Raw genomic sequence first — 26,707 nt, 5'->3', positions numbered from 1 at the left:
GTCGTAGTCAAAGAATTTCAGTATTTACAAAATTATCAATAATGAGCAATGTTAAGCAAAAGAGTAATGATGAGCAAAGCGCTTTCTAGAAGTTTTAGATGGCGTGTTCTTTGTTTTTATTCTGAGTAACCCTTAGGAGAAAGAACTATGGATTAGGGTGTGTTTGTTTTATCCGATTCTGACTACCTCAAGAGAATTTAATTCAAGTTTTTCCGATTTTGCTAACCAAGTTTTACCAAGTTTGATGACACTGAATTGAATTTAAACGGCACTCAATTTTATCAAATCATTAACTCCTTTCGGACTTATTTTTGAACCGTAGTGACCTCACTTGGTCTGGACGTAACGCGGTTGCCTTTGTACACTTAACGACGGGGTTCCTTTCAAGTCGAACCTTGCTTTTTCAGTATTTATGAAATTGAAGTTTTTTCTTCGGTAAAAATAGAATTGTCGGACTATTGTTTGTCTGATCATGTTTTGTCGGCTTATTTGCTCCAGCGAGGGTTTTCTCTTAAACTGTAAGCAATTTCCGGATTGAGTGTTGTTGATTTACTTCTCTAATTTGAATTTTACTAACCCTGTCTATATATTTTTTTCTTAGTTTTTTTGCTTAAAAGCTTTATTTAGCCTAAATGATTTCGGCAAATGTTTTATGGGCTCAGACTAATTATATTCTGCTGTTTGAAGTGAGAAATATATATATCAATATTTAAAAAAACTTCAGGTTGTTCGTGGTGTAAAAATGGAAAGTTTTAGCAATTATCGCTCAAATTTTTTATGCAATTAATTTAGTATATTTTTCCTAAAAAAAGTGTCGACATAGTTATTTCTGTCTCATTTTTATTTCGCTAGCTGGCAATGCTACGCTTGCATTGTATCGCAAAAGATGCGAAGCTGCTATTTGCCCCCATGTTAAGTTTTTGAATTGATTTTTCAACACTTAAATTATAACAGTTACTTTCACAGTAACCGGCAATTCTTGCTTTTATGAAAAAATTTAACGTTAACGCTCTATTTATCATGGCGTTTTTTTGTTCACTTTTCAGTTCATATAATTAGAAACCAAACTAGGCTCTCAATTATTAAAATTGGAGATGACGGGAAAAAGGAAAACGATTTTACTTAAGTTTCCATAGGTAGTTAGTTTGCAAATGTACTAGAAATTTTCGAGCTTGGAAGTGATGAATTTTTTTTGTAAATTTGAAAAATCTAGTTGAGCACCTGAAAACTTTGTCAAGCGTTTTTTGGCTATGGTTAGTTAGTTGAGCCGAGTTCAGTACAGTTGAATACAAAATTAGAATGTGTTTGTCTTTTTTGGTGGCTGTCTGGTGCTTCTGTGATTCTGCGTTGTGGACATGGCGGCTGTATTGATTTTGAGATAGATATTCGTGTGGTTTCTTTCGTTTTGTTATGTTTTAGAAGTAAGTGTATAGTCTATAGTAGTGTTTGCTGTTATTACTTATTGGCGATATGGTAATATAATGTCGTGTATATGGTGTGTCTTTTCAGATTAGCTGTGTAGCTTACTTATTGATCACTAGCTGCATCGATTAATTTACCTTTAATTACAATAGCCTATCCACCTTGTGTTCATCCTGTTCATCTGCATCAGTAGTAGTCGTGGACGAGAGAGTGGTAGAATTATTCTGCAGACATTCACTCACTCACACGAACATTAGACGTATACACAGGGTAGATACTACTGGTCAACGTCGACAGACTGGGCAGTAGCAGTCGTTAACGTGTGTGATTGCTGGATTTGACTAGATTCCACTCTTTGGCATTGCACGTTGCCTCGCTGGAACCACATACTAATTTACTAATATCAGTAATCACGCACAACAACAACACAAATCCTCCTTCATCATATCTTGAGAACGACTAAACCAACATCTGTTGAGAAAAAAAGAAGGCAGCATCATCTCATCATTATTAGATACTGCAATTTGTCTTTGGGCTGTAGATTGTTGTGCATATATAATAGGGAAGAATACCTGACTAGGCTGGAGATATCATGGGGGCCAAATGCACTCGGACAGAGTTCGAATACACGTACACTGACGAGCCTCACGCCTCTCGCAGAAAACAAATAATCAGTCAGTACTTTGCGCTAATTAATTGAAGACCCCCCCCCCGCAGTTAAACTTCTCTTGTTTGTTGTCCCCTTTAAAAATTGACCCCTTCTTACTTTGTGCTTTTTGAAGGACCTATGAAAGAATCCCAACGAAATTTATAGAGCATCAAATTAATATTAGCAGTTAAATACTGAAATTTAACCATTTTGCTGTTCGAGACAATTTTCTGCCCATTATTGGCTTGATTGTAACTATTAATACCAGAGAATTTAAAAATTTTTTGAACACCTTATTGAGAAAACTTTTTGTGTCCAAAAATGTCCAAACCAGCCACCGATTTTTGACCCCGTTAGTTTAAGTACTGCTGATTGGCGCGGGTGACCACTATGCGTGTGTTGTAGAAGAGTACCCACAGGTGAAGCAGCTCTATGGCCCTGACTACTCGATGCTGTTTATTGTGCCCTGGATTGTGGCGTTCCAGGTGTGCATGTGCTGGATGCTGCAGGACGCCTCCTGGCCAATCACCATTCTACTCGCATACGTCATAGGTGCACTCTCATACCACGTAGCCCATTACACTACTGACACTACTTTATACCTCACTAAGCATTCCAGAGAAATATGAGCATCCGGTTACTGTTGTGCAAGGAGCACAGGATGCTCAGACTACACAAACTAATGCAAAAAAAATTGAAAAACGGGAAAAAAAGAGTGTTTTTTTTTGGAGGAAATGCCCGGTTTTGGGTATTTTGAGGAAAACTGCTCAGAGGATTGAGTCTGGCATCATATTAAAGCGCTTTTACTCATGGTTTCACGTTGGGAAAAACGGGTTATTTAAAAAAAAAATTTTGGTTAAACTACAAGGAATTTTGGCTGTCTATCTCCGACGATCCTTATCTACAGCAATTTTCGCTTTATTTTACCTATTATAATTTATATACACGGCTGAAATGGCTTCAATACAATCAACTACGAGCTGGCTTCGAGGTGCGTCAGATTGCATTAAAAAACTCACGATATGTCATTTTTCCCACTCCGATTCATTAGCTTTTCGCAAGGAGATCATAAGTACAATATTTTTTGAGCACTAGTAGCTCATATTGAGACTCCTCAAAAGGCAAATCTGTTCAAGCTGCTTGTTAAACAATGTTTACACTTGCGAGAGCAAGCATCTTGTTATCGAGATAAAGATTTTGCCACGTGAACAACATATCTTGCGGTCTGACAGATTTTTAAGAAAAAAGCTACTCTTAGGTGTGGCGACTGCATCAAATCAGGACATAATCAATTTTAAGAAAAATGAAAAATAATCACAGCTAAAAATTACCTGGTCAAGGTGTACAATTTCAACGTTGACGAAATATTACTACAGGACTCATGTTTGTTTTATTTTTGGCTTAAAAGTTTCGAGTTCCCAAAAAATGATGTATGCACGGTTTCCTTCAATTCTTCTTTCGGAAATTTTTCACACAGTCAATGCACTGAAAAGTTTTTGAAGCTATTTTTTGCTGAAATTTTTTTTGTGGTTTTTTTCCTGCTTTCATTTGTTTCTTCTTTTTTGGTTTCAATATATGCGGAGAACAAGTTTGATTTTTACAGCATACACACAAATTCAATACTAAATAAAATACTGGTTCAGCCAATTTTGCGCTACGGTTTTCACGGTAGTATAATATTCGAGTAAAATCATTTTTGGAAATAATGATGCGTTTTTGAAACGAGCCCACGTTGTTCCCTGCTGTTGTTTCGCACAGAATTTTTGTGAACATATAATGATAACTTAGAATCAAAGTAAACACCAAGATATTTGCACAAAGAAACACTTACTAGTTGTAAGTTGTTGATGTAAAAAAGAACTGAAAGCAGCAGCTTTAAGTTTGAGTACACCGTTTTATCCATATATCGTGATAATTTGTTAATAATTAGACCTCCATTCACCGTTTTTAGATGGTTATTCGAACTGTCAACAGAACAATTTAATCCTGTTGATTGGGACGTTCGTGAACAAAAAAACTTACCATGAGCTGCAAACATACGATATGTTATTGAAATATGTGTAACAACAGGGGTACCAATTTGGAGCCCTGCAGAACATCGTAATTCACTTCAAGCCAAGATCAACGATTAATTTGAATTTCTAAAAAAAAATTGAAAAGCATTTGATGATCAAGTGTGTCGGTCGCTTTCTTTATATCTTAAAATCAAGAAAAACAGTTCAGTTTTTTACACAAGCAAAGCTTGTGTGATTTTATGAACTCTTTTTTTTTCCAAGCTAAATCGCAAATATCAGTGCTCATTTTGAAAGTGTTCATTTTGATCAATAAGCAGCTATTAAGTACAGCCAATGCTAAGGTCATTAACACAGACTATTATATTACAAGTAGCACTTTAGCTTCAAGGTATAATAGATCTGTAGCGTAGAGGTAGGGAAGGACACCCGCAACAAAATAAGAGAGTTCGAACCTGGGCAGGGTCGGACACCCGCAACAAAATAAGAGAGTTCGAACCTGGGCAGGGTCGGTTGTTTTTAATGAACTTTTTCGCAAACTAGTTGAAATGCGTCGGCTCTATAAATTGAGGCATATTAGTTGGTATTTTTTTTTCAAATTGACTGGTACAGCTAATGCGTTATAATTGGCTTGCGTTACCTAGCAATTATGTAGACTCATAATTGGCGTAAGTCAATGAAGAAATTATGTAGACTCAAAGTTTTAATCATTCAGTTTTTCCCAGTAGCGTTATCGGTCATACTTTAGCTTGTCAGTGCGAAGTGCAACTTGTCCTCTGTTCAATTTTCCTATTTAGGCGTGTTCTTTCAGTTATTTTAACATTTGCAACAATATTATTTTTTGTAGGCCTAACTGTTGAAATAAATAAGTTACAGCACGGTAAAATTTTTCATCCCAGGTTTTGAGGAGAGATATTGGACGGTAATAACCTAAACTGAGCCCTCATCCTTCTTTTTAAAGCAGACGAAATACGGCTGCCATCGAAAAGCTTGGAAGAACGCCGATTTAATAGACTTAATCGGAAATTTAAGTACGGGTTCAGTAGTCGCTCTGCTTGCTTTAACAATTGTTTTGCTTATACTATCAAAATCCGTGGTTGTCATGTTCTGCATAAATGCAATTATATTATCTATTTTCAGTGCTGTAACTGGCATGTTATGCATACAAAAGTTTGTTTACTCAAGGTTTGCTCAAGAAGTGTTGACCAGCTCAAAGTCGATAGTTGAGAAAATGTCCGTTAAACTCATCTGCAATTGCATATAAAGTGATAATTTTTCCATTTGGTTTTTAAATGAAACGATTTTTCCTTCTCTGTTACATGCCGTGCCATTAATTTTATTCAATTTTTTACATAGTTTTCCTGATTAACCCTGAATTTCTAGTTTTTTGTAATAGTTGGTTACCTTATTTTCTATTTTAATTTTCAGGTTTCTTCTGCGCAGTTTTGAAACAACTTCTTGCCTTTGGCAGGTGTTTTATTCACTTCGAGCTGAATGATTTTAGAGTAGCGAATTGCATTTTTGTGTAACAAAATTCTATTCAATTTGATAAAAGAAATCGTCTAATGAGTTTAAATAATTAGTCGTTTCAATTGTGATATCTCCTGATACAAGTTGCCAACTTTTAGAAACGAGTTCGAAAAACCAGTATCACGGCAAGGTTCTTTCTTTGTCAATTAGGAGCGATGTTTCTAAACTGCAAAGTAATTGATTATTCATCAGATAAAGACGTTTTATCAAGCACTTGAGCAGTTTAAGTTTTAAAATCTTCAACAAAGGAGTAATCTAAAAGAGTTTCACTTGCTTTGCAATTCGCATTGGTTTCGTAAATCTTTGTTTGGAGTTATTGCTTTCAGTGAGGTCAAGATTTTGAAAAGGTTTATGGTTTTTAAAATATCAATTTTGAAGTTGCCTCTGGCTATAACAGGATAATTGTTCCGACAATTGAAAAAGGGGAGAAACCTTGTCTTCGGGTGTGTTTTGTTTTGCACGTAGAATCAGATAAATTAAATAATCATCAAAATATGTCGAGTGATATATCATATTAAAGCCCTTTTAGTCGTGATTCGAACAAGTTTGATAAACTAAGAAATATATATCTCAGCGTTGAGAAAAACCTGTTTAAATTTTTGAGTTTTAGTCTAATTTTGAGCGACTAAGGTGAGAGCAGGCCTACATTTCTTATTTTTGATTGATTTAAGCCGTGAAAACTTAATTCTACTCGAGTAAAAATAGTTTCTGGAATAGAATTTTTTTAAAGGTTATGGTCGGAACACTGCACAGTAACCGGTTATCTTTGTTTTTGTTTAATAAATTCTCAAAAATCTTATCCAGTTTATCAAGGAAACTATATTTTACGGCTTGAGGTGGAATAAAAATATTAAGTAAAATACATTTCCAAGGAATACTTTCACGTGACCTAATAAATTTTCTGGTAACTAGCTTGGATTTGATTCAAGGAGAGTAACCTTGTCTTTACATTGATATACGACCACTTCCGTGTTTCAACTCAATTTTGCTCCGCTCATCGTCGGTGTTGCAACCTGAGAGTTGAGGAAATTTTGTGCGTGGATTTTAAGAAGCTAGGTTTCAACTAGAAATGCGTCAGGTGGTGACTCAAGCATGGTTATCAAAGCTTCCAATGCATGGTGCGTGCATAGAGATTTTACGTTTAATTGGAAATCATTAGCAACTTCAGAGTTTAGCCATTTGAGGACACCTAGGGTTTCATGAGCAGTTGATTAGATTCCTGGTGCAAAATATTCACGATGAAAAACTCCGCCTTGAAAGCAGTCCGATTTGTCGTTCTAGCTGTATCCCGGAAAGTAACTTCGTAACTTATTGTAACTTACTAATTTTTCCTGTTTCTTGCAGAAATGTTTCAGATAACAATTTTCTGTGTTTTTTGGTACACATCAGACACAACGTCCTCCATAGTTTACATTCTATTCCAGCTCCTGCATTATGACGGTTGGTAAATTGAGGCAATATTTTTTTCCTGGAAGCTTCAATATTTTGAGGCCCTTTTTTCTGCTTTGAACGTTTAGCTGCAGCTTGTGATATCTCATAATTTTCTTAACACGGTATCAGTACTACACTTCGCCTCTTGTTCTCAGACTTGGCAAGTGGAGTTATTGGTGTTTGATTTAGATATTTGGGTAATGCAGTGGTAGATAGTTGTTAATATCAGAAAATGTATTTTCCAAATTGGCGTCTGGATCTGTTTAATCAATAGGATCAGTGGTTTTATTATTTGACTCTGTCACTTACCTTTTCTGAAACTATTTAATTATTTTATCACAACAATTGGAAAAGTTTTTCTTTTCTTGCTCTTTGAGGTGAGCAGAGGGTGTTAATTGGGCGTTGGCTTTGTTTGATCATTTGTTAATCTATCATGAGGCGAAAAATTTGAATAGCCGGTTCTGTTTAACCTTCAGATCAACATCGTCATTGAAAACCCAATCGGTCCTGTTTTGCGTGACTGTTGTTTAAAATGAGCGGCGGCAAATGAGAGTTGAATGTGTTTGTTTTTTGATGCTATTATTGTCTGCGACTAAGAAGAGTGTCCAAATCTTAAATATGTCAAGTGAATGTTGACATGATAGTGTGTTGATTGATGTGCTGATGGAGTGTTACTTGACAATTAGGTGGTAGCCGGCGTTGCTTTCTCGTACTACTGGTATGTATGTACTCAGGGAAGAGGGTCTCTAGTGGTCATATTAGACTTCCTGTTTCCTTCTTCAAATATCTCGTGGGGGTGTCTGCCTGTTCCTGTTGTATGAGCGGGATGATGCCCCAATTTCCTTTTGAGACTGTTTGAGTTCTTGAGTTGAGTTCAGCTCTTGTTTTGTCTCTACTGTTTATTTGATTGATATTAGTGAAAATTGTGGGCGAAAATGTTCTCTATCCACTCAATTCTTAGTGTCTTTAATCTGATTTTATTCTGTAATGTATATATATTTGGATGTACTTCTCTTCGGAAAAATTTCCAATGTCAGAAGGACTGAATGTCCGAAAATTAAATGGGCCAATGAGAATTTATTATTTAATAATTGTAAGAATAAATTTGGTGATTGTTTGAAAGTTTCTATTTGGTCCTTCTGTCATGAGAATAGCCCCATATATTTTCACTTTTCTCTAGTGCTGTGCGTGTTTTGTAGTTACTTAATGTATAATTGTGTGTGTGTGTGGGTGTAGGTGGTACTGTGAATCAGAGTTTGACATTGGCTATGCACGAGAACTCGCACAACACAGTGTTCACTAGGAACTACCTGTTGGGCAGACTGTTCGGCATGTTTATCACTCTGCCGATTGGAGTGCCTGCCTCGATCTCCTTCAAGAAGTACCACAGTGAACACCACCAGTTCATGGGCGACGATGTCAGAGACCAGGACATCCCACACCCCATCGAGGCCAAGATGTTCAACAGGACCCTCACCAAGGTAACAACAGCACAGCCACAACTAAAGAACCCTTAACGATATACTCCTACTATCTACACAGTAAACCTTAGGAGCCACCTTAAACTGTCCAGATGTGATCCGCATTGCATGTATAATGAATAAACACTGTAAATATCCCCGTCTCATTCTCTCTAATTGAGAGTGTGCTTAAGTTGCTGCCATTTTGAATTGAATTGAATTACTTAGTGAGAAAATATACGTATACTAAATCTATACGTAATATTTAACTCACAAGGATTGGATACGAGCCCTGAGGCTCATCGAGGCGAGACCTTGAAAAACCAAAAACACGAGGATCAATTTTACTTAATTTCAATCATATAACGCCTGGTTTGACATTTTAAAGCCTGGTTGAAGACCGGAGAAGGCGAGTTTTAAGGGCTAGTGGGAGGCTGAAGATGAAGAAATATCAGCAAAATTCTAATTGATCTGACCAACTTGAATCCAAAAATGGGCGGTAATTTAAACTCTTTTGATGACAATAACGATGATAATGGAAGGAAGAAGGTCTAATCAATTGTGGTGTATGGTGCCAGTGTGTGCGTATGTGTCCATGTGATATGCGTTTCATTATGTTTTGTTAGGTGTTGTGGCTGGTCTTGAATCCCTTTTTCTACGCCCTGCGGCCCTGCATTGCGTACCCGAAACCGGTGACTCCTTGGGAGGTCGTCAGCTTCACTGTACAGATGTGCTTTAACTACCTGATGCTTGTGCACGTCGGAGGCCCCAAGGGACTCTTCTACCTCCTAGGTACTACGTCCTAATCACACCTGTTACTAGACCACAAATCGAAAGAACCTCTTTTTTCGATATATATATAAAAGCCATTGCACGCCTATTCCAGTGGCGTGTTTTAGACGGGGGTTTGTCGAAAATGATACATGGTCAGATCGGCGTAGTCTGGAAACCTTGAATGAATACGTCGAATCAATCGGAAAACCATGCATAAAAGTACTAGGAAAACCATGCATCGTATTCTGCATGAAGACTAGGCAGAAAGACAGAAAACTAGGCTTTAAAAGATCAGAATATTCGGAAAACAGTACATTAAAGGGTCAGCTTAGTCGGAGAATGATTCGTTTGAAAATAAGATGTCATAAAATGATCACGATGAAAATTCTGACGTCGATTAGGAGTCTTCGGATGTGGGAATCGTCTAATTTCCGGAAAATTTTGTTCGTCAAAATTCCGAAAGGCTCTTCCAAAATTTGTCCTATAAAGGGTTTAGATCAGACTATTTAGTTCAGAGAAGAGACGTCGGGGCTTCTAATTTCGAGCTATTTTGGCTTCAACAAAGTTCATCGGGCCCATTCTAGAAAAATTATTTTAGCAACTGTGGCTAGGTCACGAAAATTTCTAGTTCATATTTCCTTTTTTGAAGTTGAAAAATTTGATATCGTTTATAAAAACTAGAAATTTTTTTTCTGAAACTGTTTTTGAAAGCGTCGATTTTTTTGAGAAAGCTGATTTTGTTTTCACTGATTCTCCAACCGAATAAAAACTTTATCTAATGATTCAGTTTTCTCAAATTGCGATAATTTTATCAAAAAAATTTCAATCAGAAGCTGATCTTAAAAGTCGGAGAGCTTTAACGGCATCCAATTTTTCGAAATTTGAAAGTTTGATTTAAAAAAAACAAGTCAGTGTTTTTTTTCTGTTTCCGTGCGTTTATTGACACTTATTCAACTACGTTTGTGATTTATTCGTGTCTCTATATTGATGTGCGAGTAAAAGTGCGTGTTTTTAGGTGGCTCTCTGTTGGGCATGGGACTACACCCAATGGCCGGCCACTTCATATCGGAACATTACATCTTCTTCGACAATGGTCAGCAGACGAGCAGCTACTACGGACCCATGAACTATATCTGCTGGAATGTCGGTTACCACAACGAGCACCACGACTTCCCCTGGATATCCTACAGGCTAGTCTCACGATACACCAATCTTGCATTAACTAACGCACAACTTCTACGTAGCTGGACAGAAACATAATAGCAGCACGATGAGCTTGAGTTTGTTTTTTAGTTTCAAAAGTGGGTTTTCATTCCCAGCTGAAGATCGCCACGCCAGTACTGTTATAGTCGAATACGCACCAAACAGCGGTGCTGTCTCCTTAATTAAGTTCTTACAGCTGTAAATTATCTGAAAAGAGAATTACCGCGGAGGTAATTACTGCGTTTTAAATGTATTTTTGAGGACCACAAATTCTAGGACTATTCGAGCATGTACTTGTCTACGCGTCTACAATGAAGCATGGTTTCAATCAATGTTTTAAACGACATGTTAGATTTTTTTGGTTAACCTTTTTATTGGCAAGGACGGTTGTTAAAAAGCAAAGACAGAATTCAATTCATGAATTTATAATTCAAGATTTTAGTAATTTTCAATTTTTTTCGGAAATCCATTATTTTACAATCTGTTTTGTGTGCATCCTAATCAATTTCCAATTTCAACAGTTTTTTCTGAGCATAATTTGAACAAAATGATGTATCATTAATTAATTGCGGCAGAAGCTCAGTTAGCTACTAAAATTATTTTGACTGAAAACCGAAACTAGCCCTAAATTAGTTCAAGGTTAGATAACGATAGATGAAGGGTTTTCTTAGTTTTAGAAAGGTTTTTGCTAAAACCTGATCCACAAAGTTGTAAAGGAAATGCATAAATTATAGTAATAAAATGTATTAGTTAGCACGCGCTAACAGCTTTCATGTTTTAATTTGCCCACTTAGGAAGAAAGTATTGACTTTTAATCAGATGAATTTTTGGTGCATATTCTCGTAGGTCACAAAGTGAAAAAGCAGTCGCATAAGTCCCGAATCTTTTCAATTTGTCAAAGACTAATTTAGCCGAGCCTCGGTGTTAGGTCGCCGGTGGTCATAAACCGGCTCTTAATTTCGCATAGTCCTACTGTCCGTTGGCAAGCTCGCAACACGTTGACGCGACTGTGGCGGTTTCTATTCTGCAGCTTGAGTTTATGCTGCTTGAACGGTAAACAATCAATCCATAAGTGCGTTGGCTCAAATTTCAATCAATCAGGCTTCAAGAAGACAATATTTTGCTTAAGAAGACTTAAGCGACAGATTTTTTTTATTTTGGGTGCTATTAATATTGGGAGCTATGGGAAATCACCGATTTTTAAAAAGATTTTTTTTTTCGCTTGCGATTGGCAAAAGCCATGAAATTGTGAGAAAGACCTTTTGGTGATATAGTAGTTAGTATATGAAGTACATTTTTGTCTAAAAGCAATAAAAAAATGCAATGTTTTGTTCAAAAAATGCTTTGTTAAATTTAAAATATCATGCCTGAATTTTTGTTTAAGAAAGATAAAAACGACTGGAAAAGCTTTTTTTATAAGAAAGAATGGCTCTTTTCCAGTCCCAACTTCATTTTTTCTAAGTTTCATTTATGAAAGTATATTTAAAATGACTTTTAATGTTTAAAAGTGCATCAAAACGTGTCAGCGTGAACAAATTTAAACAACAATTTTTTTGGAAACTGCCGTGTGAACATTTTTGAACAGCTTTATTTTGTTATTTTATGAGGGGGGGGGGGGGGTAGAAAACTGGAGAAGAGCGAAAAAAAAATTGCCTGATTAGGAAAACGATAACTTTTGCTCTTTTCCACTCCCCCCCTCCCATATTTGAATTTCAGTTTTGAAAAACAAATTTTACGTTGTCATAATGAAAATTAGCACGGTGACCAAACTGATTTGCTCTTCATGCCTTACATCGTGATAGCGCGCAATCAGCCATAATAACGCTTAAGACAAATGAAAAAAAATTGAAAATTCGCAAAGTGCGAGGAGGGAGGGAGGGAGGAGCAGAGGAGTGGGGTAGTGGAAAAGAGCTTAAAATTAATGTTTATATTCCAATCTCTTTAATTTTTTCATATGAAAAACTTTTACGCATTAGGCGGATTACTTGTGTGCATGCAAAAATTAGCAATTGCAAATATACCACCAACTTCTTCAACAGAATTACTGAATATTTTCAACTATCTTTATTTATTGGTTCAGTTTTTTTTGGTACACTTGGTCTAGCGGTAAAGTCTTTCTCTGGCACGACAAAGATCCTTAGTTCGAGTCCGGTGAAACATCATATTTTTCGCTAAACTGGCGTCTGCTTAAAGATTGTCGACTTAGTTGACACATCAGGGATTATTCTTATGCTTTAAACAACTTGCATTGCATTGCAAGTGTTGCTCATTGCAGTTTCACGCGAGGACTTGAAACGTTAACTTTTTTAAAGTCATTTTTTTGGCTCAGCTGATATCTGCTCAAAAATTATTTGATTCGTTTCATCTTCATAAACTTTGTTCTGTTGCTAATTTAATACTCAAATGTTTGGGCTTGCTTGCCTAGAGTTTTCCAACGAGACATGGGAAAATTTAAGTTATGGTAGACATATTTTTTTAGCTTTTAAAAAATTTCTACTTGCTTTTTTTAATGTTTGTGTTGTATCGCAAGTGGCTTTATTAAAAAATTTAGACTGATTTTTTAATGTTTGTGTTGTATCGCAAGTGGCTTTATTAAAAAATTTAGACTGATTTTTTTAGTGTTTGTGTTGTATCGCAAGTCGCCTGTGTGTCAGGTTTCCCAGCGACATAAAAATTTACTTATTGGTACAGTTTTCTTAAATTGGGTTAATTTTACCAAATAAGTGCCAATCATAAATTGTTCTAGAAATTCAAATAGTTGTAAGGGCTTCTGTTTTCGAGTTTTTCAAAAAGCAAGTATTTTTTTCTGTTTAGTATCTGTTGGTTATTTTTTGGGCTGAGGAATGTTGCCTGAACCTCAGTGTAGTAGTTGTCAATTTTTGTTATCGACTGAATATTGAACGTAGTGAAGACTCTTATATCGGTCTTGCCGATTTTTTTAAATTTTGTTTCAGAAAAAAAGTACTAAAATTTGTTCACGCTCAATTTTGATTTTTCGCGGGCTGACTTGTGATTTCTTTTTAAGTTCACTGCTTTTCCATTGTTAAAAGGATGACAAACTCCACTATCGAACTGCAAAAGTGTAAAGGTCACAAAAAATGTGATTGACTTCTGGTTTCGAAAAATGAAATTAAATATCAGATTTCCCAGCGAAATAAAAGTTTTACGTATTGATCCAGTTTTCTCAGTTTCGGTTAATGTTGTCAAAAAAGCGACAATCATAAATCGATCTAGAAATTCAAAGAGCTTAAAGGGCATCTATTTTCACTATCGAACTGCAAAAGTGTAAAGGTCACAAAAAATGTGATTGACTTCTGGTTTCGAAAAATGAAATTAAATATCAGATTTCCCAGCGAAATAAAAGTTTTACGTATTGATCCAGTTTTCTCAGTTTCGGTTAATGTTGTCAAAAAAGCGACAATCATAAATCGATCTAGAAATTCAAAGAGCTTAAAGGGCATCTATTTTTTCGTTGAAAAACGAAATTTGTGATTTTTTCAAAGTCAGTGTGTTTTTTCATAACTCTTTTTCAATCTTCGATTGGCTATGTTGTTTCATTCTCTGTCCATCAGCTGACAAAGACATGTTTTTGTGATGTCGCTAGTAGCTCTGCTTCACGTCGTTGTCGAAAAATCATCTAAAAAATGTCGATATCTTGAGTTCAAAAGTAAAACGATAGTTCAATTTTCTACTGGAATCAGTTTCTCTACCAATCAGGTCTTATTGAAGTAAGGCCTTATAAAATGTAGCTTTGTTTTAAGATGTCAATGAACGAATTGAAGACTCAGATGAGTTTTTTAATCAGGTCGCGGTAAATTTTTTTATCAGGAAGAGAGCCTTAATTTTGTTCACGCTGAAACATTTTTCGCGGTTTTTCTTTTGATTTCTTTTTAAGTTCAGTTCATTTCCTTTGTTAAAAGGAAGGCAAACTCCACTATCAAACAGCTAAAGTGTAAAGCTTACGAACAACGTGATTGACTTCTCTCGTCGAAAATGGAGATTAATTATCAGATTTCCCAGCGATTGACCCATTTTTCTTAATTTGGCTTATTTCTATCAAAAAAATGTCAATCATAATTTTTTTTGACGTTCATTGCACTTGCGAAAGCAAGTTTCTTGTAATTGGTGACTAGACTTTTTTCTCGTAGACAACTTTTCTTAGATATCAAGTTGAAATTGAAGATACTTTATTAGTGAACCTTAGCAACTTCGGTACTTCTTTCCACTTGGCCTAGAGGTAACGCGGTTGTCTCTGTTCCCTAAGATCCGGGGTTGGCGTCCCAGCTGGACCTTTTTTTAGTATCGATGAAATTGTAATTGCACTAGCCAGCGTAGTGTAATAGTACGACTATTCTTTTGTTCCAACCTAATTTGTAATTTTTGGTGCCATTTTGTCAAAAAAAGCCCTTACGGCTTTTTGATAGCATATGCTTTGATATTCGATTAGTAATCAGTCAATAAAGTTCATTTTTAATTCATCAAACAAGCCAAAAAAGCTATTTTTCAAACATCATTAATAAAAACTCGTTGTCAGAATTTTGCTAACTCAGTATATCTCGCAATTTTTTGACACGCATAATTTAAACAATGTGGCTTTATGCTTGCCAGTGTAATACCTGCAAAACTAGCGCGGATGCCTTCAGTATGTTTTATTCAAAATTGTTGCATGAAAAATTGTTTCTATTTGTTTCTGGTGCCACTTTTGCTGCACTGCTTTGGCAATTGATGTAGCATGTGTAGATGCTTTTGACTAGTGTGAGCCGATTGTTAAGAGTCCGCGGCCGAGAGTGCAGAACGTGGGAACCCAAATCTCGAGTTCGATACTTAGCAAATTCGAGGCTTATTCCTACTTTTTTATTTCACTTTATATAGCTGTTTTTTTGTCGTGTTCTGCTAGTGTTTGTGAAGCGCAGCTTCGCCTCTGTGTAAATTATTTGGGAAAATTTTATTGTCGCACTTTTGTTTGTCTGCTTATGGCTTGTCTGTTTAATTGCCACATTGTTGAGTTTTTTCGTGCGGCCAGCAATTTGCGTTGCATATACAAGTGTTTTTGATGAATTCCTGTAATTTTTAAAGTTAATAGCATTGACTTGGTTTGTTTTCTTTTTTTGTTTTTGTTTCGCTTAAAAGCTTCATTCGGCCTAAATGTTTCTGGCTTATGTTTATTGGTTTAGTTACTTTGGTGTATGTCGCTTCAAGGGCAACAAATGAATGATTAAAAATCAGGTAATTTACCTTGCAAAAATTATAGTGTTAAAACTTTATTGCTCAAAAATTTTATAGCATTTTTTTTTGTTTTCGGCTGAAGAAGCGGTTTGGAGCGGCTGTTTTTGGCTCAATAGTGTTGGTTGTGATATATATATTTTTTCGATTTGTTATTTTCGTCTCATTTTGTATTCGCTCGCTTGCAATGCTGTGCTTGCGTTGTATCGCAAGTGATTCGAAGCTCCGCCTGACCTCTGTGTAGAGCTTTAAAGCCATATATATTTGTAAAAACAAGTCACATTTTTGTCTTTTTCTTTGCGTCCATTATTTTTTTCAATTGTATATTGACCAAGGTTCAAATATTGGTCGTGAAGGGAATTTTTATGAAAATGAAATTTTTTCTTTTTGAAAAATTTATTGAAAATTTGTTAATCAAAGAGCTTCAAAAACTTCGAAATTCAATCTGAATGTTTTCCATCTGCTCGAGGTAGAGAATAGCAGGGACAAGAGGAGGATTTGCTTGAAAGTTTTATCGTTCTGTGTTTAGGTAGGCCCAATCGATTGACCCCTTCCTCTAATTTCGCTATTGGCTGTATTAGACTATTATGCTAAAAGGAGTTCAAATTAAGCACTCGAATAGCGCTCTCAAAGTTATGCTCGTGAAGTGAGAGTGCCGCGAAAAAAAAGTTATTGACTTTTGGAGGGCTTAAAATACCCATTGAGCCAGCCAATTGTCTTAATTAGATAGAATTAATTGTGTCTAAAAATTGTCAATCATATAGTGTTTTTGAAACTGAAAGAGCTGTAAGCATACTTTTACAACGACAAAAATTCGAAAAATGTTCTTAAAAATCTTTTTTTTTCGGTTTACCTAGTTTCAACTCTGTTATCTATGTTTAAAAGTGTCCATCGTAAAATGTTCGTGAAAATGAGAGCTTCGAAGTTCGTTTTTTGGGTTCGATAACGTTTTTCTGAATTCTTCTGACCTTGGAGGTTCGTTTTGGGCTCGATAACGTTTTTCTGAATTACTTTATAAAGGTTGTTTTCGTTTTCTGTGCTAGTAATGGCGAGATCCGTTCTGGCTGAATTATCGCCGATATATGCGGCCGTAGTTTGATTGTGTATTCTGTGATTGATCTGTGATTTTTGGTTTATATATAAGATGTGTGTAGGAAGCTGCCCAAATTGAAGAAGATGGCACCTGAGTACTACGACTCTCTGCCACATCACACCAGCTGGGTCAAGTGTCTGGTGGACTTCGTGCTCAACCCAGACATCGGACCCTTTGCCAGGATAAAAACAGCAGCCTCTTGTGGCCGCATCTCCGAACAAGATCAAAACAACCACTACTCCGCGCAGCCTGCATCACAGCAGGACTCGGTAGCCGACGAACTACACCGACAGAAGTCGGACTAGACTGTGATCGGAAGTGTGTCTCCTAAATAAAAAGACACACAGACCGTCCATGGACCTCAATTAATGAACTACTTCTACTGCAACTGCAACTTGGTACAACTCAGGACTGGATTAAAAACAGTTTCGATAAAAAACTTTACTGCCGCTTTTGTGGCCAACACAATTACGTACTGAGCTACTCGTTTGTAAAACTGAGTTTGATTTATGAATATCAATGAGGGGAAAAGTAAACTGGGAAAATGTACATGTAATCTGTTCTCAGGGGCTTTACCGCTAGCGGTTTTATTTCAAAGATATAAAAAATTGAATTTAATTTGTCATTGCGCGCTTTTATATCAGATAATAGAAAGCAGGGGTGGATCTAGGATTTTTTTCATGGGGGGGGGGGGTCGAGAGAGGGGGCGGTTGGCGGTTTTTCAAAAAAAAATGTTAATTAGGTCGACTTTTTATTCCGGTCGATCAATTAGATTTTTGGAGCTGGCTCAAATCACTATAAAGACCTTAATTTTTAATTTGACCAAAATTTTTTGCTATGTAGGCTAAAGGTGTTTTCAAGCACTTGGGAAAATTTGACCAAAAAAGCGTTTTTTTCGGCTCGCACTTCCTAAAAGGAACAAAAGAAGAGCACCGGTCGGAACACACCGGTGCTTTTGGTCAGAAAAAATTTGGTTGGTCGGTCAATTCCGCTGGTCGGAACAAAAAAAGAGCAGTCATTTGAAGCAACTAATTGGATACAGATTTATTGTTTAACTTGACGTTTTTCACCACTTTCTAAGTTAAAAGGGGGAGTAAAGTTATCGGTTTTAGTTAAACACCAATATGCACAATTGCTATTCATTAAGTACAGTGCTGATTTAAATTAACCGGACAAAACGCGTTAAACTTGAAATTTAAAACGCGTTTTTCTCAAATTGGATTGAAATTAGGTGAAAACTTATGAATACAAAAGTTGCTTAAAATTTTAGCAGAATTAATATGGTGTAATTTGTTTTGCGAAATTCGGGCCCAAAATTTTTCCCCAAAAATGGGTCATTTTGGCTTTTCTTAGTTAATAAAAAATTATGCCGAAAATACCCAGTGGATCGCATACATAATTATATCAAAGTGAGCACCTTACGTAGCCCAACAAACTTTAACCAGGCTATAATCTCGAAAATATTGTATAGGTTAATTTATTTTTGTTTGATAGACAAAAAAGGTCGTTTTACTATATAAAACACCAACTTTTTATTTAAAAACAATTTTTAAACAATTTGCAATTTTTTTGGAGAAAATACCTTTCATAGAGTTTGTTGGGCTGCGTAAGGGGCTCACTTTGATATAATTATGTCTGTGATCGACTGGGTATTTTCGGCGTAATTTTTGATTAACTAAGAAAAGCCAAAATGACCCATTTTTGGGGTAAAATTTTGGGCCCGAATTTCGCAAAACATATTACACCATATTAATTCTGCTAAAATTTATGCAAGTTTTGTCTTCATAAATTTGTACCTAAACTCAACCCAATTTGAGAAAAACGCGTTTTAAATTTCAAGTTTAACGCGTTTTGTCCGGTTAATTTAAATCAGCACGAGTTTGGGGGAAAAATTTAAGGGTAGATTGACCACATCCGACAAAGTCTCTGAAAAATGGCCTAAAAATGTTTTGACAAAATTTTTTTGCTGATTTGCGGAAAAATCCAACTGAAAAATCGGAAAACCTTTCGAGACAAAAAAAAAATTTCGAGAATTTTACGTCTGCCGAGTTATACAAAATTTGCCGATCCTCAAATCAATATATAAGCTAGTTATTTGCCATAATTTTGCCAAATTATAGCTCGTTTTTTTTCTCGCTGATTTTTTTTTTTGCTTCAGCTCAACAATTTTATAGAAAACGCAATTTTTCTGAAAACGAATCCTCTTTTACCCTTGTGATAAGCTAGGGTATTGCAATCGGGTACTATACTTTTTCTCCTGTGAATAACTTTTTTTCAAAGGACTCATCTGAATCCTGGACTCTTTCATACACTTATTTTATTATAAAATCAAATTCAAATGAACATCCGGAGCATCTGGCGTAAGGTACCACATCTGCACATCTGCTTGAGACGGCAAAAGCTTGTCGCTCGAATTCGGACGCGACCTGTTTTTTGACTTGAGTTTTAGTTTTTTCTTCGTCTATCTTTCGTATAATTATTTTTGTCGGCTATGACCCCTAGCCCAATTTTTTTGAAAGTTCAGTTTTTTTCAAAGTAGTTGTAACGATAATGCTCAGCGACAAATCCCGGAAGTTCGATTCCAGTCGGACTTTTTTATATGCCAAACTGAAAGTTTTAAACTAATTTAGATATTGTCTGTCTGCTTATTTTTTGTCTGCCGTTTTAATTCTCGCAAAAACAACTTTTTTAAAGGTTAGTCTGCTTCTTAGCATTCTTTCTAAAATTGCAGGTAGTTGTTTCCGCAACTACTGGTTTTTTTTTGCAGCTTTATAAAATTTTTATGACGAAGATTTTTGAATGTTTTTTTTTCCGATTTTAGATTTTCTTTTTCATTTGATTTCAATCACAAAAATTCTAAAAAATTTTTTAGCGGAAAACCAAAAATTTTTACTGTGTTTCTTCGTTTTGCACTTAAAACCTATTTTAAATCTCAACCGATATTAATCCGAATCATATGCTTCCTTTTTGAAAATTTTATTCAGCTTCGTACGCTAATTGTAATTTCATCTTGGTTGCCGTTTTTATTATACACAAGCCCGAAATCGACCGTTTTGTTTCGGTTTGCACAGTTTGTATGGAAATCCAAAATTTTGAGTTTTCAATTTTAAATGAGCTCGAATTTTTTTTGCAGATTAATCATTGATTTATTGATACTGAGGTTGACTGTGCAATACTTGCGCATTATTTGTCTGCATCAGCAAAATATATTTTTTGATAGTACACTGTCTAAAATGTCCAAAAAATTGCCCACAAATGTTCGACAAAAAGTAAAAAGATGGAAGCATTTACCTCCCCGAATAGGACGGCTCTCTCGCTTGTACAAAATAACGGAAAATTTTTTGATAAATTTGAAATAAAATTTTACTTATATACATGATTGATTTGCCTCAATTATCTTAATTGCCCATGCTAAACGGCATCATGCTAAATGCTACGCCACCGCTGCATTTGGGTACTAAAACTTTTTGTAGCTTTTATGTTCCCAGAATAATCTTGTTGGAACACGTTCACATTTTAAAATCATGCACCAAGTCGACTCAGGATTTTTTCGAGGTGGCAATTTTTTTAAATTTTTAAAAATTTGTCCACCTTTTGTTTATGTTGACCAAATTGGTTTTCCGAGCACTGAAAAGACTTTTTTTGCAAGTTTTTGCCTCGCATTCAATTTTTTGAAAAATGCACAGTTTAGACTGAAAAAAAGTTGCGTTTGTTCGGCGCGCGCTCCTCCAATCAAAATAGCTATAATTTGGCGAAGGCCCCTTTCTGTAGAAAAAATTTAGTTCTAAAAACAGGGGAGGTTTTTGGGCAGTCAGGGGGTTGGTTCCCTGAGAAAAAGGCGTAAAATTTTCTTCTCCCCCCTAAGTCCGATACTGCTTTCAAAACGATTACATGGTTAGAGCAGAAACGTTTAATGAAAATCATAATCATAATTTTTTTTGCAGCAAAAATGAAACTTCAAGCTCTTAAAACACGACTTGGTTTGTTCCGACTTTGTTTGTCAAAAGCGTGTTAGTTCTTATAAAGCGCAAATCTATGGAAATTTTGGTCTTTGCTGATTTTTAGGTCATCTATGAAAATGATTTTATAGGATATCAATCACGAAATTCTTAAGCAGAAAGTAATAATGATTTAGCTCATTTGAACGTTTTTGATAATAGATTGTGAACGCTTTCAAGCTTTTTTTCAGATTGATGTACTGTAAATTTTTCTGAAGCTATTTTGTTTTGATCACTTATCAACCCACTGGCGTCTTGAACTCATGCTAAGAAAATTGTTTCCTGTGGTAGTTGGTTTTTCAAAGTTTTGTTTCTTTATCGTTGATGTGTTAAAATCTTCTCATATCTTACCTTTACAATACTTTATCATACATCTATTTGTTCTGTAAGAAACTACCAGACAATCCTTTAAAGTAATTCCGAAATTACGGAAAAATCGAAGTTCTTGTTAGTTTATAATCTGCAAAAATACCAACCCGTTAATGAAAGTGTCACAGAATAGTCTGCAAGAGGAGCAAACTGTAATTGCTCCTGAGGAAGTTTCTAACGTCAACAATCAGTCAGTTGTTGATTCAATTTTGAGTAAAGCTGGTGGAACAAAAGAAGTTTGTTCCTCTATAGACTTCAAAACACGTTTCCAAAAAATCTTCCACCTTCAGAAAACCACTTTTCACTGTTACAAGATTTGGCATTTCCCGAACATTTGATTTCAGTTCAAATGATAAAAACATCTTTGGTGGTCTCGTTCTATCAGTAGACGAGGAAATGGCTCCAAAACTTGACCGAAAAAGAATTAGTAATAATGGTTGTGGTGATGTTGAAAGTTCTGAAGAAATTTTAGGGCGAAGTGATGCGCGGACTGGATCTCTTTCCGCATGTGAAGTCTTTAAAAATTCTACAAAACATAATACAGAAGTCGTGTGTCCCAGCAGCTTATGATTTCAAAACATTTGAGGCGAAATACAAATTGGAACACTGTGATGTTGAGAAGTTTTTAAGAAGTGAGGCAGCTTACACAAATTTTTACGTTCGGAAAAGACTTGTATTTACTCAATTACTAGTGCTTCCTCATGATCTAAACGAAAATTGGCGTATGGAGGTAGCCTAAATGGACCAAATTTCTCTCGTATAAACAATGGAAAAAATTGTTCTTTGGTTTATGTGGATTTTTATCTCGCTTTGTTCGTGTACAGACAATGAACTCAAACACTGCTCAATAGGCAAAAAAAAGTTTTAATTAGGATGGTTTTTAGTTCACCAACAAACCCGCCTAACAAGGTGTGGACAGATCAGGTGATAGAATTTGAGTGATCATTCAAAGTTTTTTCCACAGCTATGAAAGCTGAAAGTATCGCTTTTTTGGTGAAAATACAATAAGCATTATTGGCGAAAAGAGCTATCAGATCGTTAGGAGCTCCAATAGCGAAATGTTTGGAAGGATTGTACGTGGCGTTATTTTGACAAATCTCAAAATCTCGTTCAGTCAATAAACGATCAAGTCAACAGAGGTATTTGAATGGTGCCTCCCGACGTGAAAAAAAAAATCATGTTTTAAGTTTGATTGCTAAACAAAATTCTTAAATTCCTCCTACCAAGTTAAACTTTCAACTAAATGATCGAGTTCGTATTGCTTCATTGGACACGCCTTTCCCTAAGCGATACCATCAGCAATTGATTGTTGGGATTTATAAAACTTCTGTCAACATTTTTTCATTTTCACCACCCTTACATTCTGCAAGATGAGAAAGGTGAAAAGTTGGATGGAAGTTTTTTGAAGATGAAAGAATTGAGACGACAGTTTTCGAATCATTTTTTGAAAACACTTCGTTATGTACGATCGCTATCATCAGCAACAAGCTCTAAACAAATATTTTCGCGGTACTGCGTGGGAGTAGTAGTGGGAGTGGTCTCGGATTGCTATCCATCAGAGCAGCTCGCTATGCAATTCCATTTTTTTCCAAGTCTGTTATACCATCCGCTAAAAGAATTGTAGAAGAATTTGCTGCAAACGTGTTATCGGAAGTTACAACAGGGGCAGTTAAACGAGCAGCCACAACAACTGCTAAAAACAACTTGGTGGAAGAGTGCCTAACAAAAAAGCAAAACTACATTTCTAAGAAACCAATATCAAGAACCAGTCGACCAACCAAAGCAAATAAACAAAAGCCTAAGAAAAGGCAGTCTAATTTATTCAAAAACTTTCGCTACTTCACTTGGAATTTCCTACAGCAGCACACTATTCAATTCGGTATATTCTTAACAGACCGGAATTGCTGGTGACATTTGACTATTCATATGAACAGGAGACACTTCGCATCACTACTGATGATGCTACAGTGGCTGAACTTTGCTGAATATCGATCGCAACTTAACGGTAATATTTTGGCAGCCGATGCAACTACGGGAAACATTACAGATCCATCAAAAGTTGCAATATATTATAATACTCTGCTCTCAATTTTTTTTCAATCACGATCTAAAGTTGAACGAAGAAGTTGTCTACAATTTATACGCTCAAAGAAATTTTCTTGAAAGGGAGCTGTCTCTTACCGAGGGCTTTATAAAAACTAAACATGCAACCTAAGTCTATTCCTATAAAATAGGTCCTTCGTCACTTGATAATGACAAAAGTAACTAAGATAGATGTCTACAATGTGCAAAAATTTCTACGATGTCTACGATCTCCAAACCGTGTTTTTTATGGAAAACTAGCAGTTGATTTTTCCGCTAAGGATCAGCTGTGGATTCCTAATTTTAACCTACGAAAACGACCCACTCGTTCGAAACCAGAATTTTTCTGGCAACTCAAATTGCTAATGCAAAATTTTCAGTTCAAACAATAAGCGCGTCAGTTTTTGCGAAATTGTACGGTGTCTGAATTGGTTCACATTTCAATTCAAGATGGAGTAATAGATTTAACTATAACGAAGTGAAAAGCAAAACACTTGCAATACCTGCGGCTCAGAATCAGTTCGTCCGGGAAGATGTTTTCAAATTGGAACCTATACGACGACTAGCAGTTGCCATGTGCCCGAATGCTATCTTCAGCGGTCATTGGAAAACGTTGAATTTTTGAAACATAATTCAACATCAAAACGCATTGTTTGAAATGGTGACGCCATTGTACACTTTGACACAACTCATATACTGCCAGCCTACTTTAGAGCAATTCACAAATTCAATTGAGTTTTGTCGAGGGACATCAGAACCTATGGAAGCGTTGGTTATAGAAGAACGACTGACAACAGTCTCAATTGATCAAAACGGCATAGTTTTGAAACATGGATTTTTTATTCTCTGAAAAAAGTCATAGACAAAATTCCTCACCTGAAATTCAAAAATAACAGTTTTTTTTCTGCAAAAGAAATTCAATTCGCAATGGTACTGGCCAACATAAAATAAATAGTCAACTCACCCAAACTTGAACCAGGAGGACATTGGATAATGGTTGCGAAAAAAGTTTGAATGTAATCAAATTTTCAGTCACGTCTGGCAGCTGCTCATTTAGAACCCATAAACCATCATGCGACCCTTTGTTGTCTTTTTTGTATTGATTTTGCTTGGATGCTTTTTGATAAAACTAACCTTTTATATGTTTAAAATGATTTAAGACTCATACGCATGTTTTTGTTGAAATCTGCGAACGAGCTGGTGCCTCCTGGTGATGTGATTTTTCCGATCGCATCTAGCAAAACCATCGACTACATAATTAAATATTGCTAGATACGGCAGTTCTGTAATTGCCACCTCCCATTGTCCCACAAAACATTTTTTCCTGGAGAAAATTGGAAAAAAAAAGAAAGTGTTGACCAGGTATAAATTCATACTTGCATTTGATAAAAGATCAATAGAAAAAAGAAAATTTTTGATGACTGTTTTACAATTAATTTTAACAAAATGATAACACAAATCAAATTTTTTTCACTGTTTTTACGTTTAATTTAGAATCACTTTTAAAAATCAGTAGATTGATTTTATTATTGAAATTTGTAGATTTTTGAGAAAATTGGGTCCAAAAATGATACTTTTTTCATTGTTTTTAACACTTAGACTTAATGGTACTGATGTTACCTTTAATTTAGGATCAGTTTTGAAAAAGTAAGAAGAAATTTAACAAAACTTATGGTTTTTTTGAGTGGTGGGGGTTCAAAATCGATACTTTTTTCAATGTTCTTTTGCTTAGAATTGATCATTCTGATGTTACCTCTAATGTAGGATCAATTTTGAAAAAATCAAAAAACTAGTTTTTTTGAAACTTTTGGGTTTTTTTGAGGAGTGGGGGTTAAATTTGATAATTTTTGTGTTGTTCTTTTACTAAGAATTGATGGTACTGAAGTTAAATTTAATTTGGGATCATTTCTCAAAAAATCTTAAAAATTGTTTATCTGAAATGTTTGGATTTTTTTGAACGGTGGGGATCAAAATCGACATTTTTTAAGGGAACTCTGACTTGATGATAGTAGTGATACCTTTTTGGGTAATAGCACTGGGTATTTATACAGAATGTCAGTCAATATTAACAAGAAATTCGACAATCGAACTCCTCAATTTTCCAAAGGAGTTGAGCTGAACGGAGATGGTTTGTTTGAACAGTAAAACATACTGTGACTACAATGAGCATGACAAAACAATGAAAATGGCTTCGAAAGGATCCATTAGAAACAATGAAATTCCCCTCAAAAATTATAAAAATACTTGAAAAGAAAAAACCATTTGAAGAGGTTGTCGAGGATTTTGATTTGTTGAAAATCAAATCAAAATTTACGAAGTAATTAAAACTTCAATTACCTACTTTTTTTGTAAGTGCCGCGTTCCAACTAGTAGAATTTCTACGAAGCCATTAATTTTGTAAAGACTATATATGCTTTTATATAAACAAGGTTTTCATATTACAATTGATCAACTGATTTGTAACTGAAATTTGAATTTATAATAGATTTTAAGTTGTTTTACTGAAAAACTGGTTGCTCAATTTCCTAGCCGTTAAAAATGTAATCATATAGTGTACAATATTTGCCACATTTTTTTAATATTTAACTTGATTTTGTTGCTGATCTGCTAATATGGAATTTGAATACATTAACGAGATATTAATTATTCAATACTGTGATGAACTGTCAAAGTTAACAAAAGTAATGCCTACTAAAAATGGATCTTAAAATTTGAATTTAAGTTTTTGCTAGTAATTTTGAAACAATTTTCTAGCCGAAGGCATTTGAAGTTTTTTCACAGGCGTGCTGGGAGATTTGTTTTTCTTTTTTGCAATAATCTTGATTTTGGACCAATCGGCCAGAGAAGATTCGGGGGTAAAAAGGTGAATTGGTTCTTAAAAAATAATATTAGACTGTACATTGTCGAGCAAATGAAATACCAAAACAAGGCAATAAGAACACTCAGACATACGCAAAAACTTTATTTGTAGGCCAAAAAATTGATTAGGCCGGATGTAATCAAGTTTCTTGTCATGTGTAACATCAGCACATACATAACAGTGTAATTTGACCGAGACGGTTTCAAGTCGATTGTGAAAGAAAGAAACATTTGCTGGCAAAATGTTTTTTTTTGAGCAAATTGAACCAAAGAACCTATATGGGTACGTACATGCATTTTACCATTTACATGCAACTATGAGTTTGCGTTACAAACTCTGCAGGAGTTTTTCCAGCTGGAAATGATTGGTAGTAAACCCCTAGTCCAACAGACCGAACGTATAAATAACTTTACTGTCCCTCTCACCCCCACCCTCGCTCACATCCTCCTCCCGGAGTTAGATCTCATTAACTAAAATTTCAACGGTTTTAAGCCGAAACTGAGGTTATCGGCTCGGTTTTTGGGCCGGTATAACATAAACTTGAGTTTTAAAAGCCTTGTTCGTGTTTTTCAGCAGATAGTTCATTTGAATCCTACTTTTT

The 26,707-nt window shown here is 35.4% G+C and overlaps 1 protein-coding gene across 1 annotated transcript; it reads left to right on the top strand.

Annotated features, from left to right (window-relative positions):
* Positions 1-1,441: 1,441 nt before the first annotated feature.
* LOC134842987 (sphingolipid delta(4)-desaturase DES1-like) lies at positions 1,442-17,425 on the top strand. Its single transcript, XM_063859557.1, has 6 exons — positions 1,442-2,096; positions 2,477-2,623; positions 8,281-8,525; positions 9,131-9,296; positions 10,294-10,468; positions 16,859-17,425. The coding sequence occupies exons 1-6, from the start codon at positions 2,015-2,017 to the stop codon at positions 17,100-17,102; spliced, it is 1,059 nt and encodes a 352-aa protein (XP_063715627.1). The 5' UTR covers positions 1,442-2,014; the 3' UTR covers positions 17,103-17,425.
* The last annotated feature ends 9,282 nt before the right edge of the window (positions 17,426-26,707 follow it).

The sequence above is a fragment of the Symsagittifera roscoffensis genome, chromosome 3, assembly GCF_963678635.1.
Source record: "Symsagittifera roscoffensis chromosome 3, txSymRosc1.1, whole genome shotgun sequence".
NCBI classification, from domain to species: domain Eukaryota; kingdom Metazoa; phylum Xenacoelomorpha; order Acoela; family Convolutidae; genus Symsagittifera; species Symsagittifera roscoffensis.
Note: the sequence above shows the minus strand (reverse complement) of the source record. Positions and strands in the feature narration are given on the sequence as shown.

Bases quoted from the DNA above. Each gene is read 5' to 3' on its own strand.
- LOC134842987 (XM_063859557.1), top strand. From the start codon at position 2,015: ATGGGGGCCAAATGCACTCGGACAGAGTTCGAATACACGTACACTGAC. The intron at 2,624-8,280 runs GTGCACTCTCAT...GTGTGGGTGTAG, and splicing joins TCTACTCGCATACGTCATAG to GTGGTACTGTGAATCAGAGT. The intron at 10,469-16,858 runs GCTAGTCTCACG...AGATGTGTGTAG, and splicing joins TTCCCCTGGATATCCTACAG to GAAGCTGCCCAAATTGAAGA.